This window comes from Bos indicus x Bos taurus, chromosome 1 (genome assembly GCF_003369695.1).
Source record: "Bos indicus x Bos taurus breed Angus x Brahman F1 hybrid chromosome 1, Bos_hybrid_MaternalHap_v2.0, whole genome shotgun sequence".
In the NCBI taxonomy this organism is placed as follows: domain Eukaryota; kingdom Metazoa; phylum Chordata; class Mammalia; order Artiodactyla; family Bovidae; genus Bos; species Bos indicus x Bos taurus.
In genome coordinates this window covers 138,599,185-138,612,960 of record NC_040076.1, presented here as the reverse complement: position 1 = coordinate 138,612,960, position 13,776 = coordinate 138,599,185, and the positions used below count along the sequence as shown (strand labels likewise).

Sequence of the window (13,776 nt, the reverse complement as noted above, 5' to 3'; positions counted from 1 at the left end):
GGAGGAGGGGTGCGGGGGGGCGGTGCTCTCGGGCGCGTGCGCGGGGCGCGTGCGCGGTTCAGTGGCACCGCAGTTAGGCTGGGAAAGAGTAAGGGAGAGCATGGCGGCCACGTTCTTCGGGGAGGTGGTGAGGACGCCGTGCCGAGCCGGGACGGAGGAGGAGGAGGAGGAAGAAGAGGGGAATAGGGAGACGCCCGAGGATAGGGAGGTCCGGCGACAGCTGGCGCGGAAGAGGTGAGGTCCTGGGGCATCGGAGCGGACGTGCAGGCCTTGAGGTTGCGGCTGCTCCGCCCTCCCCCAGGCCCCCTGCTTTGGGGGCCAAGACGGCTGCGGGGGTGCCGGGTGGAGGCGGCCCGCGGGCTCTGCTGACGGCTCGGTGGGGCGTCGGCTCCTGCCGTCTTCAAAGGCTTCCTTCAGCGTTGGTGCCGGTGGTTTCCTGCGGGCGTGATCCGTTCTCCAGCGCTGCGGGGCTGTCTTCCTCCCTCACGTCTGTCGTGCGTTTGGTTCATGGATATAAGACAACTCTTAAAAACTGTATTCTCCGCCGCACTTCTTGGTTAGCATCGTGTGTCAGCAGCATATGGATATGTCCTTTTTTAAAAAAGTGTTATTTCCAAACACATAGACATTAGAGAAAACAGTAAAATGGCACGTTAAGCCCCTCCAGTCACATAAATTCAACAGGAAAATTTTGCCACATTTTCTCTCTCTCCACCCTTTGGTGGGTCCCAGTCTCCGTGGCCTTTCACCTCTACAGCTTTCAGAATGCGTATCAAAAGATACAGGTATTTTCTTACATATTAACTTTTTGGATACAGTGTAATATAGCCAGTCCATGGTCAGAGTTATCCAGTTGTCTCAGACACGACATTTTACAGTGGGTTTGAGGAAGTCAGAACCCTGGCAAGGCACACACCTTAGATTTAGACGTTTTATCTCTTGAACTTCCATGCATTTAGAGCAGTTTCCTCCCCGCCCCCAACTCTCTCTCCCGCTTCGAGAGACCGATTGTCCTGTGGGATGTCCCACTCTCTGGACTGGCCTGATTGCTTCCTCTTGGTGTCCTTTATTCAGGTGTGTGTCTGTCACATGCATTTCCTGTAAAGGGAAGTTCCTTCTAAGAGGCTTGGTCAGTGTTGTGCTGCAAGAAAGCCTCAGAGGTGGTGCTTGCCGTTTCTCACCACACACTGTGCCTAGTTGTCCACTGTTTGGGTTGCTAAGACAGATTGATCTGTGGATCACCTGGACAGCCTGATCTCTCTGCTACAGTTCTCCATAAACTGGGCAACAAACGGTTTTACCTATGAATTATTGTTGCTTGAATCCGTTGCTTCCTTAAAATGATAATTATGTTCTTTATAGAATTAAAGTTTGCATTCTACTTAATACAAAATCATACCTGTGGTAACCTTTTTGTCACAGTATGATACTAATTACATTTAAATTATGTGGAGTACAGGAAAGCCTGGGGTGGGATACAGTTCATAGGGTCACAAAGAGTCAGACACAACTGAGTGACTGAACAACAACATTTAAATTGCTTTTCTTTCATTTTTTTGTTTCTCTTGTTAGGGAGGTGCGGCTCTTTCGAAGACAGACAAAAACAACGTTGGAAGTTTCTCTGCTGGAAAAACATCCTTGCTCCAAGTTTATAATTGCAATAGGGAATAATGCAGTAGGTAAGTGGAAGTGCATTAGACTACACGCTTTGTTGAAAGAGCAGAAGCTGAAGTTACTTCTTTCCATCATAACAGATTTCAGATGGATATTACTTTTTTAGAAGAAGTCATAGCAGAATAACTGTGTCTGAATGAAATCCGTCCCTGCTCATGTGGCGCTTTTTGAGAAACTTGAAAACTAAGATTTAAGGGAAATATTCTTGGCTTTAGGAACTTATGATTTCAAGGAAACCCCGTTTCTAGTATCCAGGTTTTCTTGGGCTTCTGGGCCTGTTGTGGCCCAGCTGGCCAGGGGGTCAGCAGTCCCTTGTTACAGTGGGTCTTTGTATGTTTGTGAGTTAACTGACTCCTTTAAAATCATAAGGAGAACTCTAGCAATATAAGGTTTATATATATATGAATTCATTTGATAGATTAAAGTCGGAACAGTGCCGAGTTCAGCTGGAATAATGAATACACACACAAAAGTACACAAACCTGTATCATTTTAGGGAGTTCATAGGCCCAGAGGAGAGCCTTGGGGAACTCAGTGAAAATTCCTTGCCCTGTAAGGTACCCCTAGTGCCTTCGCACAGAGTCGGACACGACTGAAGCGACTTAGCAGCAGCAGCAGTGCCTGTAGAACAGTACATGGTAAATAATAGCTGACTCACTTATTTACAGTTCTCCTGGCCTAAAATTTTCCAGAAGGTTGTTACAGTGTGAGACTTTGGTGAGACCTGTCAGTAAACCTGTCTTCCTGATTCCTGGCTCCAGTATCCTCTAAACTCAGGGCATGGCCTCTAACTTCTTGAGGCCTCAGTTTCTTTTTCTGCACAATGATGATGTGTATAAGGTTGATGCTCTCAATGGCTCTTTAGCACTAGGATTCTCAACTTGAATTTATTTATTTTTTATGATTTTAAAAAATTCATTTATTTTAAATTGGAGGATAATTGCTTTACCGTGTTGTGTTGGTTTCTGCCAAACAACAATATGAATCAGCCGTAGATACTGAATTTGTTTTTTATTGAATAGAAAATACAACTTGTGGAGCCCAGCACTAACCGATGTGCCTTGTTTTTCACAGCGTTTTTGTCATCATTTGTCATGAATTCAGGAGCCTGGGAAGAAGTCGGTTGTGCTAAACTCTGGAATGAATGGTGTAGGACAACGGACACTGCACACCTGTCCCCCACAGAGGCTTTTTGTGTGTTTTATCACCTGAAATCGAATCCTTCGGTATGTGGCGCCTGGCTTGTGTGTATAAGTGGGAGTTATTTAGGCGTCATTTATGTAGTGTTCATTTGAATTCCACATTCCTTTATATCTACTTTTGGGCTGAGGGATTCTGCCTGTTGGCAGTGGTAGTAATCATTTTTCTGCTTGTATAATATCAATGTGGCAAATACGGTGTGTTGGTAAACTTCTGAAGAAATTCTGAAGTAACTTTTTTAGAAACAAACCATGACATTAGATACTTAAACCTTGCCCTCATTCAGAAAATGATTTAAGCTGGCAGATCTAAATGTGGGAAAATGCATACACGCTGTGGAAGCAGGGGTTCTGCTTTGTTGCCCTAAACCCACCTGGCATTCAGCTTTAAACCCATTCCTATAGACTGGACACTCAGTTAACACTGAGCAGATGAGTGCTTTATGCACTCTGAATGCAATTCTGTTGACACTGAGCTTTCATCCTTGCCTAATTCATCCTGATTTATTTTTTGGCTTTGCTGCTGCATGGCCTGAGGGATCTTGGTTCCCCCTGACCAGGGATGGAACCTGGTCCCCCTGCAGTGGAAGTGTGAAGTCTTAACTGCTGGACCCCTAGAGAATTCCTAATTCATCCTGATTTGTTAAGCTGTAAAACATGCTCTGCAGCTGACGCCTAGTGATTTTATTGGATACCATTTGTCCTAGTCCTGTTCTTGGGTCCTGGGCTTCCCAGGTGGCTCCATAGTAAACAAGGCAGGAGACGCAGGTTCGATCCCTGAGTCAGGAAGATGCCCTGGAGGAGGAAATGACTACCCACTCCAGTCTTCTTGTCTGGGAAATCCCATGGACAGAGGAGCCTGGCGGGCTACAGTACATAGGGTTGCAGAGAGTTGGACACGACTGAGCAACTGAGCACATCTTCTGTCCTTGGGACCATTCCGAAAAAGCAGCACAGTTGAGGAGACACGTTAGGCTGGTGAGGCGGCCCTGCGGGTGATGCCTGTCTGCCCACCTGCTTGTTGACAGAGTGCTCTTCCACTGGTGCTGGACGCTTGAACAGAGGCCAGGGGCAGGGGCTCAGACAGTAGAAGACATCAGTAACTGTAATACTATAAGGTTAGCCTTGAAAATGATAAAATTTGGTTTTATAATATTTACAGTTTGTTTCTGTAACATGTAATCCAACGTTATTAAAATGTTACATAAGGGTTTTTGTAAGCACCCAATATTTATGGGGCATAAATAGTAAGGGAACTAAGCATGTTCTTCATCTGGTCCTTAGTGGAAAGTTTTCGCTGTAGAATACGTCTTGGGGGTCAAGCAGGAAAACTTTCTGTTACTGTGTTTAGGTTTACCATTGGTTTGTTGGGTGTCTTGACTATTCAGACCCTTTGTGTATAACTAATTATGTATCTAGTCTTGTTCTTCTCCCTAACCTTGGAGCCCCTTTTTGTCCTCTTGTGCTTAATTTTTTTTTTTTTGGCTGTGCTATATTACATGTGGGATCTCAGTTCCCCAGCCAGGGATTGAACCTGTGGCCCCTGCAGTCTAACTGGGCTGCTGGGAAGGTCCCTGTGCTTCATGTTTTCCCACTTGCATCATTAGGTGTTAATGTTTCTGGCAATATTTGGACACGGTTGATTTTTATGGATACTATCGTTCCACGAGCATTGATGATCAGTCATCTTACCCTCTGACACCTCTGTGTGGCAGGTTTTCAGTTTGAGCACTTGGCTTCTAGACTACCGCCACCTTCCAGACATCAGCCCCATCCTTGCGTACTGCTGGCCTGAGATGTGGCTGGACTGTTACCCTTGACTCTCACAGCACTTGATGTTTTTGTGGTTTTTTTGTTGTTGTTTTTTGAGTTTGGTCTTCACAGTGTGTGACCCCGAGAAGGGCAGCAGGCCTGGTGTTCTCCCCAGTTTTGTAAAGAGGACTCTGGTGGTGTTTACTGACAGCATCTTCAGCATCTCCTTGGCCAGCCCTCACGGTTGTGCTGTCAGTGTGCACTTTCTTCTGATACTACTTGCCAGTAGTGGCTTGATCCTTAAAATTTTAAACTTTAAAGAAAAATGAATAAGCCGGTACAAGATTAAGCAAACCAAATGTTATCCAAGGGTTGTTTTGGGATTCACATGATGCATATGTGATGACAGTGTGGGGTGTGTGTAACGCTTGCTTGACCTGACGGGAAACACGGAATTTGATTTCAGGTCATGCTCTGCCAGTGCAGTTGCTACGTGGCCGAAGATCAGCAATATCAGTGGCTGGAAAAGGTGAGAGAGTCTCATCTGGGGTTGCTACTGTATCAGGGTTCAGTGTCTTTACATGTAAGCCTGCGTAGTCAGATGTTGACGTAGGGCAAGTATTTGCTTTTTCCCTTAGAAATATTATAGGAGTTTTAGAACATGAAGAATAAAAGAACACAAGCAAATGTAACCAGCATGTGCTGAAGATCATGGGTCATGAAAATGTAACACATTTTTGAACAAGTTACCCACGTGAGGCAGAGCAGGGCACAGCCACGGGTGAGAACCAGCCATGGTGCCCAGGCTGCCTGGAAACGCGGGGCCGCGAGGTGGGAGGCCTCTGTGAACTGGTCTCACAACCTGGGTTCACGGGGCTGGCGCGAAGCCGCCACTCACACCAGAGCTGCAGCCATATTTCTTAGCATTAGGATGGATCAACTGAGTCTTCATTTTGTGGGAGAATAGAGCAATTGTATGTGCCCAGTAAAAAATTTTTCAGTGAAGAATTTAACTAGGAGATCCAACCAGTCCATCCTAAAGGAAGTCAGTCCTGAGTATTCATGGTGTCGCAAAGAGTCGGACACGACTAAGTGACTGAACTCAACTGATTCATTGGAAAGACTGATGCTGAAGCTGAAACTCCAATATTTTCACAACCTGGTGCGCAAAACTGACTCATTGGAAAAGATTGAAGGCGGGAGGAGAAGGGCTGACAGGATGAGATGGTTGGATGGCGTCACTGACTCAATGGCCGTGAGTTTGAATAAACTCTGGGAGTTGGTGATGGACAGGGAGGCCTGGCGTGCTGCAGTCCATGGGGTCGCAAAGAGTCAGACACGACTGAGCAACTGAACTGAACAATTTTAGGGAATAATCATAATTTTCTTAGTTGTGTATTATTTTTTAATGAAATAAACCTTTTCAATACATCTTATAAATGTTTCAGTTTAAAAGTTAGGCTAAATATAGATATATATTTATTTATTATATATATTTAATGTCAGTTAAATATAGATATAATTAAGTTCATTAGAAATAAGTTTTGTGCACACCTGTTTTAAACTAGATTGGCATACTTAAAATGCACTTTATAATTTTTGGTAGCTGTTTTGATTAAAGGAGAGATTCTCTGATATGGTCTATGAATGTTCTGATGGCTGTATATATCATTTTATTTTATGTCCCTATGTGTATTTTGTAGGGACAGAGTCCATAACTTTGAATAGATCTCAGAAGAGTAGAAAACTGCTGTATTAATTTATATTATTAATTTATGTATGATGTTTTGTACTGTGGAATAGCTTTTCTCTCTCTGACTTGAGAAAATGTAAAGTTATGCATTTCCAAAACAAAGTATTCCAAAACATAAGTATTCAGAGAGGATGATAAATCAGGCCTTGTGAATAATGTTATATTTCTTAAATGGAACATTGCTTATAAATGTATATGATGTTAAGTTCTGTGTTTATTTATAAAGCTATGCTATAATTAAAAGTCTTACAAATCATTTACAGCACATAACCTAAAATCTTCAGTTCTCTTGCTATTTGAAATAGCCATTTTCTTTCTTTTCTTCATAAAATATTTTCAGAAGAGGTGCAGATATCTAAAATCTGCTCTTATTTTTCCCCTTGAAGATAGCCTCTTCCCTTTTCTTATGTTATCAGAGATTTTAAAAGCTGAAAGAGTCCTTAGAAATCCATGAAGTACCAACTTAGGTGGACATTGAGGCCTTGAGCAGTTGAAACTTGATTTATAAAGGAAATACACTTAAAGGTGAATTTAAGAATCATTTGCACTGATGTAACACTGTTATGAGTGCAACTTGCAAGTGATGTTCTTAGAAGCATCCTCAGTACAGTGCTCTTGAACCCATCATTCCATGCATTAAGGAGAGGACCACTTCCTGTTGCTAATACAACACTAGTCTGAATGGAGCGTTCTTAGAGGTTCAGTTCAGTTCAGTTCAGTCGCTCAGTCGTGTCCGACTCTTTGTGACCCCGTGAATCGCAGCATGCCAGGCCTCCCTGTCCATCACCAACTCCCAGAGTTTACTCAAACTCATGTCCATTGAGGTAGGATCTTAATTATGTCACTTTCTCCAGCAAAGAATGGGTGTCACTTCCATTCAGTGTAACATTGTTCTCAACACCGATGGCAAGTAGTGCTCTTAGAAACTGAACAAACACTGGAACAAAACAAAAAAAATCGCCTATAGGCATTGTCGGCGGATGGCGGGGAGGGCGTAAATGAACAGGTGCTTGTAGTTGAGTGACTCCCTTACCTGTGATGGTGTTCCTGGCTGTTATAGCAGCTGCTCTGCCTCCTTTGTTCCTGTCTTCTCTGACTTCAGATCACACCTCCCTCTGTCCTTAGTTCACAGGTGGGGGAAGTGACTTGGAGAAGGTCACCTGGCTAGAAAGTGACAGAATTAAGATCAGTCCCACCCCAGTGAGGGGATAGCAGAGCGGGGGCTCTGTTTTCCATTGACACGTCCAGCCCTTCAGAGCATACGTATACACTGTTATATGAATGGTGTTAGGTAAATAGCTTGAGGGATATTTCTGTTCTGTCACAAAATATGTATCTATTTTAATTTGAAATCAATTTTGTGTTAGGTTTTTGGCTCTTGTCCAAGGAAGAATATGCAAGTCACTATTCTCACATGTCGCCATGTTACTGACTATAAAACTTCAGAATCTACCAGCAGCCTTCATACTCCTTTCCTGAAAGCTCTAAAAACTCAGAATTTCAAAGAGCCTCCTTTTTGTTCACTGCTAGAACAACCAAATATTGTCCACGACCTTCCTGCAGCAGGTAGTATCGCAGTTCATGCCATTCACTTCTATTCTTGTTACTGCTTTTTTCATAGTTGTTGCTAGGACAAGTAGAGATCTTTTTGAGGTGTTAATGGTGATTGATACCAGTGTGTTGGTGTTAGTCCTCAGTATCTGTAGTTGCAGGTATGTTATATTTTGTAGCTTCCCTGATGGCTCAGCAGTAAAGAACCTGTCTGCCAGTGCAGGAGAAGTGGGTTCGATCCCTGAGTGGGAAAGATTCTCTGGAGGAGGGCATGGCAGCCCACTCCAGTATTCTTGCATTTAGATCTCCATAGACAGAGGAGCCTGGCAGATTGCAGTACATGGGGTCACAAAGAGTCAGACATGACGAGCAGCTGAGCACGCATGCATGTTATATTTGGTTTCAGTGTTTAAACTTTGCAGACACACATTCATTGTATGAGAGATTGTATGAGAGCAGCTCTGAGTTCTTAGCTCTTAACTCAGAGCTGCCATTTCTTTCTAGCATTGATAACTTATCCTGCAAACCAGTGTTAGATGTCATTTGTTCATGCATGAAAAGTTGGCAAAGTGTGTTTTAATTGTTAGAATAGAAGCTTCAGATATTGAATTTTGGTAGTTACTTTAATAGTTTATTTTTTATTCATACTACCAATTATACCCTAACATATCAAATTTTGATTCTCACTTTTTAGTGGTTAATATGTTATATAATTCACTTATTTGTTCATAAATAAAAGTTTTTTTTAAACTTTAAATGTTACGTTTATTAGAACAAATGGCTAAATGTTTTATATTATGCATTATATATTTATTATTTGCATTTAATTTACTTCAGTGCAGTTAACAAAATTATAATCTTGTATCTTACTTGTAAAGCAAAGATAACTTAGGAAAGTAAATTGTCTTTGAAAGAAAATATGCCTTATAATTGATTCAAAATGGCTATAAATGATGAAAAGAGGCAACAGAGACGACTATTTTAAAAGCAGCCTTTATGAGGTAGAGGTGTTACACTTTAAAATTGTGTAACAGAAAACCTAAGTGATTTTGTTCTTGTCTATTCATAGTTCTGAGTTACTGTCAAGTATGGAGAATCCCTGCAGTTCTGTACTTGTGTTACACTGATGTGATGAAATTAGACCTGATCACAATCGAAGCTTTTAAGCCTGTACTTTCTTCCAAAAGTTTAAAGTGTTTGGTTAAGGTAAGGCTTTATTTTATTGACTTAATAATGAACTTGGTAGCGAACATAAATGTGGTATTGAATGTGAAACCTAAGTAGCAAATAGAGATCTTTTTCACCCCAAGTAAAGAGAAAGCTGCTGGTCTGGGAGTTTGCATATGATTATCACATGTTCTTCTAGATACACTTCTGAAACTCCGAGAATATTTTGTTCATGTTTGTCAGGATAGGCCAGTGCTTTAAATCCCAGATGTCTGTGTGGGAAGATGGTTTCACTCTTCAAGAAGTTTCTGTAACTTATTAATTTGGAAGGTGTAATTTTTTTTTTTTACATTAATTAATTAATTTTCGGCTGTGCTGGGTCTTTGTTGCTGTCGATGGGCTTTGTCTACTTGCGGCAAGTTGGGACTGCAGTTTGTTCCCGTGCTCGGGCTCCTCCTTGCTGAGGTTTCTCTTGTCATGGAACATGGGCTCTAGAGCGCAGGCTCCATAGTTGTGGTGTACAGGCTTCCTTGCTCCGTGGCATGTTGGGTCTTCCCCGACCAGGGATTGAACCCACGTCCCACGCGTTAACAGGTAGATTTTTATCCACTGTGCCACCGGGGAAGTTCCTGCAAAGTATAATTTTTGAGAAGGCATTTTGGAGCATAGTATGGATCAAATTATCATAACGTTTATTGACTTAATTTTGCATTGGGACTAGATGGGCTAAATCTGTTCCCTGTTCTAAGTTTGGATGTACCTGTAGGCTCTTTTCCCAGAAAAATACATATCCGCATGTACAGAAAGGTTTTGCCAGTAATTTCAGGTAGTCTAGGGACTCCCATCTTCTCCCTAAGAGATGTGCTGACAGTATGGACTCTTGTTGAAGAACTTCTTCTTTAAGGGGATGAGATAATAACAGCATTGTTCCAGGTTGAAAGCCTTGTTTTATTCTAGGATGGCCATTAGGAGTAGGGCAGCTTCCTTTGTAATTTCTGTTGGCATCAGCTAATTTCATAGGTTTCGTAAATTAGACTGTCACCTACGTGGGAGCGTTTTCTCTTGTGGTAGCCCCAGTACGTCATGAGTCTGATGTGTCAAAGGCCCTCAGGCATTTACTGAATTAGTAAGAGTGAAGTCCTAACTTAGTATAATTGAAGTATATCTTTCAGCTTACCTGGAGTCATGGATAACCTCTCAGGCAAGTTATTTTGTATTTAGCATCCCTTTCTGAGGATGTGGTAACTAGTGGCATTGCCTGCGTCTGTGATTACCTGATCAACTCTTCCCACTTCATTGAGGGCAGGGGCCGTGGCCACTGTCTTCACTCTGGGCACTGCCACCCAAGCATCTTCACCACAGACATCATGGCCATGAGCTCGTTCATGCAGATGTTGCCACCACGTACTGAATTGTCTGAGAGGCAGTTTTGCCATGAGAGATAAAATAATGAAAAAATAAAAGAGGGACATTAAAAGGGACATAGTGAAACAAGAGAAATGAATAACAAACTTAGACTTTATTATGAAGCACGAAATACTTGAATACATTTAAAATGTATCTACCTCCTGGCAGTGCTGTGCAAAGCACGGGTTCTGGGGGTTGTACTTAAGCACTAGTCTGCTCGGCTGTACGTCCACGTGAACATAGTGTGTGTGTAGGTAGTACAGACGTATAGGCTTGTTGATTTGTTTCCCTTTCAGCATTGCACCTCGTCTTTTTCACCAGAATTTCTCCCTTTATTAAGACAGGTGTCAGTTTCCAAGCCTGGGATGTGGATGTGTGACCTGAGCCTGCTATTATCTGGTGAAGCCTGTTCTGCACTGTCTGTTCTTGGCCCATTCTCACAGGTCCATTGGTGGACATTCTAAATTCTGTGGGAAGCGTGGACCCGACTCTGCACCTGCAGATCACCAAAGGCTTTGCACTGATGTGCTCTTTTCTGTATAGCGTGCAATCTGGCTTCATGCTCCCGTGTTTCACACTTCCCCTTGGCTTTTTTTTTTTTTTTTAATTTTAAATTTATTATTTTTTTTATTGAAGGATAATTGCTTTACAGAATTTTGTTTTCTGTCAAACCTCAACATGGATCAGCCATAGGTATACATATATCCCCTCCCTTTGGAGCCTCCCTCCCGTCTCCCTCCCATCCCAGCCCTCTAGGTTGATACAGAGTCCCTGTTTGAGTTTCCTGAGCCATACAGCAAATTCCGGCTGGCTGTCTGTTTCACATATGGTCCCCTGAGTTTTGTCACCGTGTTTTCTATCATGTCGGTGTCCGTAGTTGTCAGAGTCCCCTGTTTTAAGACACCAGGTCTCCTTGTCACCTTGCATACCATTGTAAGGGCTGCGACTTAAGTGACAAATGAGAGTCCTTCATCGGCAGCAAAGTCCAGACTGTCAGCCAGTTATTCCGTCTTTTATGGCAAATTGCCTCGCAGCTGTCAGCTCTGCGGTGAGAGTGGTGAAGGGCCAGAAGCAGAGCCGTCCAGATGCTTCCATGAAGGGGCTGCATGGGCTCTGTGATGCTGGTCAGTGCTCAGGGCTCCAGTGACCCAGAATATTCTGTACTTGTTCTGAGACTTGTAAACCATTTGTCATGTAGAGTTTAAGTCAACTTTAAGTGTCTAAAAACATCCTTTGTAGGGGAAATGTAGTTAACATCTCTTTACCTTTTCATTTCTTGCTGTAAACATGATGACTTATGGGAGGATGAAGGGGCTTTTTGAAGAGCACTGTCTTCTTAGTGACTGAATACAGTCGTCCTGGCTTAGGTCAGAGCTTCTGTTCTTCTTGAAGTGGTATTTGGTCAACAAGATGGAGTTCAAGTTGGGAACAAGATGGAATTCTCTTGCGTCCCTGCTGTGTGGACCACATGGTGCTGGGTGGTCCATGGCCTGGAGGTGGCACAGGTGGTTGCTGTGCCAGGTGCCAGCTGCCAGCCAGGGTGGGCGGGGGGTGAGGTCAACCGAGGAGAGGCTCCACGGGAAGGAGCCCTTCAGCTGGACCCAAGGGATGGGCAGGTCCCTGTGGAGGAGACATGCCCAGCGAGGCAGTGTAGCGTGAACTGGGCAGGCTCAGGTGCGTTTGAGGGGACTGGGAGGCCCCTTGGTTGGGGTGCAGAGAGGACTGAGCACCTGTGGAAGAGGTGGCAAAGGGCTCAAGACTCCTGGAGGCCTGGGGTCCTGTCAGAGAGCTTCGGGCAGGGTTGAAGAGGACCCACCAGATGTCCCGTCCATCAGGTGAGGCGGTGAGAGGTGGGGCCTGTCCTTTCCGGTTTCCTCTCTGCTTCTGTGTCAGTAGTAGGGCTGGCTGGGCACGTGTGCCTTGTTCTGACTAAATTCTCACTATGTTAACAACTTCTCTCCCTCCAGAACATTCCCCAGAGCACAGAGATACTGAAGAAATTGATGACAACAAATGAGATTCAGAGTAACATTTACACGTGATTCCCAAGATGGTTTTGTGCCGTGTATCACCCATCCATTCCTTTAAGGGCAGCAGCATACCCTGTTTTGTAGTTACTTTTTTCCACGGGGGTATTATGAGGGTGTTAACAGAATAAACTTATTTTAAATTCATTGTAGTTTCTGTTCCTTGTTTATGGTGGTTCTATTCACACCTGAAATAAGCCAGATGGTTCTCTTTATCCACAAGGTGGGGGTTTTGTCTTATTTGACTATCTTAAGGTAAGACAGTTAAATTGTTAAAAAGCTACAGCTAACAAGTGTTATTAATATGGCAAAATATATACTTTGGTGCAAAAATTCTATGTGATACCTGAAAGCTGATGATCTGGTATTGGTGAGTCTTAATATGCGGAAAGGTTCTATATTGTGAGTTCTTCAGTTTTTTTGTTTTATGGATAAAAATCGAAGTTACATACTTGCTCAAAATGAAACCAGAAAATTTGTATCTCATGACTTTCAGTAATCTCTTACGGTAGCTGCTTTCCCCAGACTTGCTGGGCTGTTTGCAGTGTTGCTGCTGTACTGATGTCCTCAGCTTGGCTGCGGGAGAATGTTCTCATTAGAATGTGAGGAGGTGATGAGTTCCAAGGAGCTGCCCTGCTGCACAGGACCATTCATTAAACTGTAACCTGCATCCACGAAGATAAATTTTAAAATGGTGGAGTTGACAGAACCATACCTATCAGGCTGTTTTTAAATTCAGGGACTTTGGATTTTTCTGAGAGATTGAGAATGTATGAGCTAAAGAAGCTAGCTGAAAGGAAAATTTAAGAACTGTGTAAAAGATGTGGAAAGAAACCAAAATTTACCCTTAGAATTAAAATTGGGATTGTGTGTCAGTAGTAGGCAGTTTGTCACGTAAGTACCGGAGAAGGCAATGGCACCCCACTCCAGTACTCTTGCCTGGAAAATCCCATGGACGGAGGAGCCTGGTAGGCTGCAGTCCATGGGGTCGTGAAGAGTCGGACACGACTGAGTGACTTCACTTTCACTTTTCACTTTCATTGGAGAAGGCAATGGCAACCCACTCCAGTGTTCTTGCCTGGAGAATCCCAGGGACAGGGGAGCCTGGTGGGCTGCCGTCTATGGGGTCGCACAGAGTTGGACACAACTGAAACAACTTAGCATCAGCAGCACGTAAGTACATGTACTATTTATTGCATGTATATTACAGTATTTAATACAAACAAAGCTGTTACATTGGGAATTA

At 43.3% G+C, this 13,776-nt stretch overlaps 1 protein-coding gene across 1 annotated transcript; it reads left to right on the top strand.

The window, feature by feature from the left end:
• The first annotated feature begins 42 nt into the window (after positions 1-42).
• PSMG1 (proteasome assembly chaperone 1) lies at positions 43-12,677 on the top strand. The gene is made up of 7 exons (XM_027546446.1): positions 43-234; positions 1,573-1,679; positions 2,749-2,900; positions 5,092-5,154; positions 7,746-7,944; positions 8,999-9,135; positions 12,471-12,677. Exons 1-7 carry the CDS (start codon positions 101-103, stop codon positions 12,543-12,545), a joined length of 867 nt encoding a protein of 288 aa, XP_027402247.1. The 5' UTR covers positions 43-100; the 3' UTR covers positions 12,546-12,677.
• Positions 12,678-13,776: the final 1,099 nt, after the last annotated feature.

Bases quoted from the DNA above. Each gene is read 5' to 3' on its own strand.
- PSMG1 (XM_027546446.1), top strand. From the start codon at position 101: ATGGCGGCCACGTTCTTCGGGGAGGTGGTGAGGACGCCGTGCCGAGCC. The intron at 1,680-2,748 runs GTAAGTGGAAGT...TGTTTTTCACAG, and splicing joins AATAGGGAATAATGCAGTAG to CGTTTTTGTCATCATTTGTC. The intron at 2,901-5,091 runs GTATGTGGCGCC...ATTTGATTTCAG, and splicing joins ACCTGAAATCGAATCCTTCG to GTCATGCTCTGCCAGTGCAG.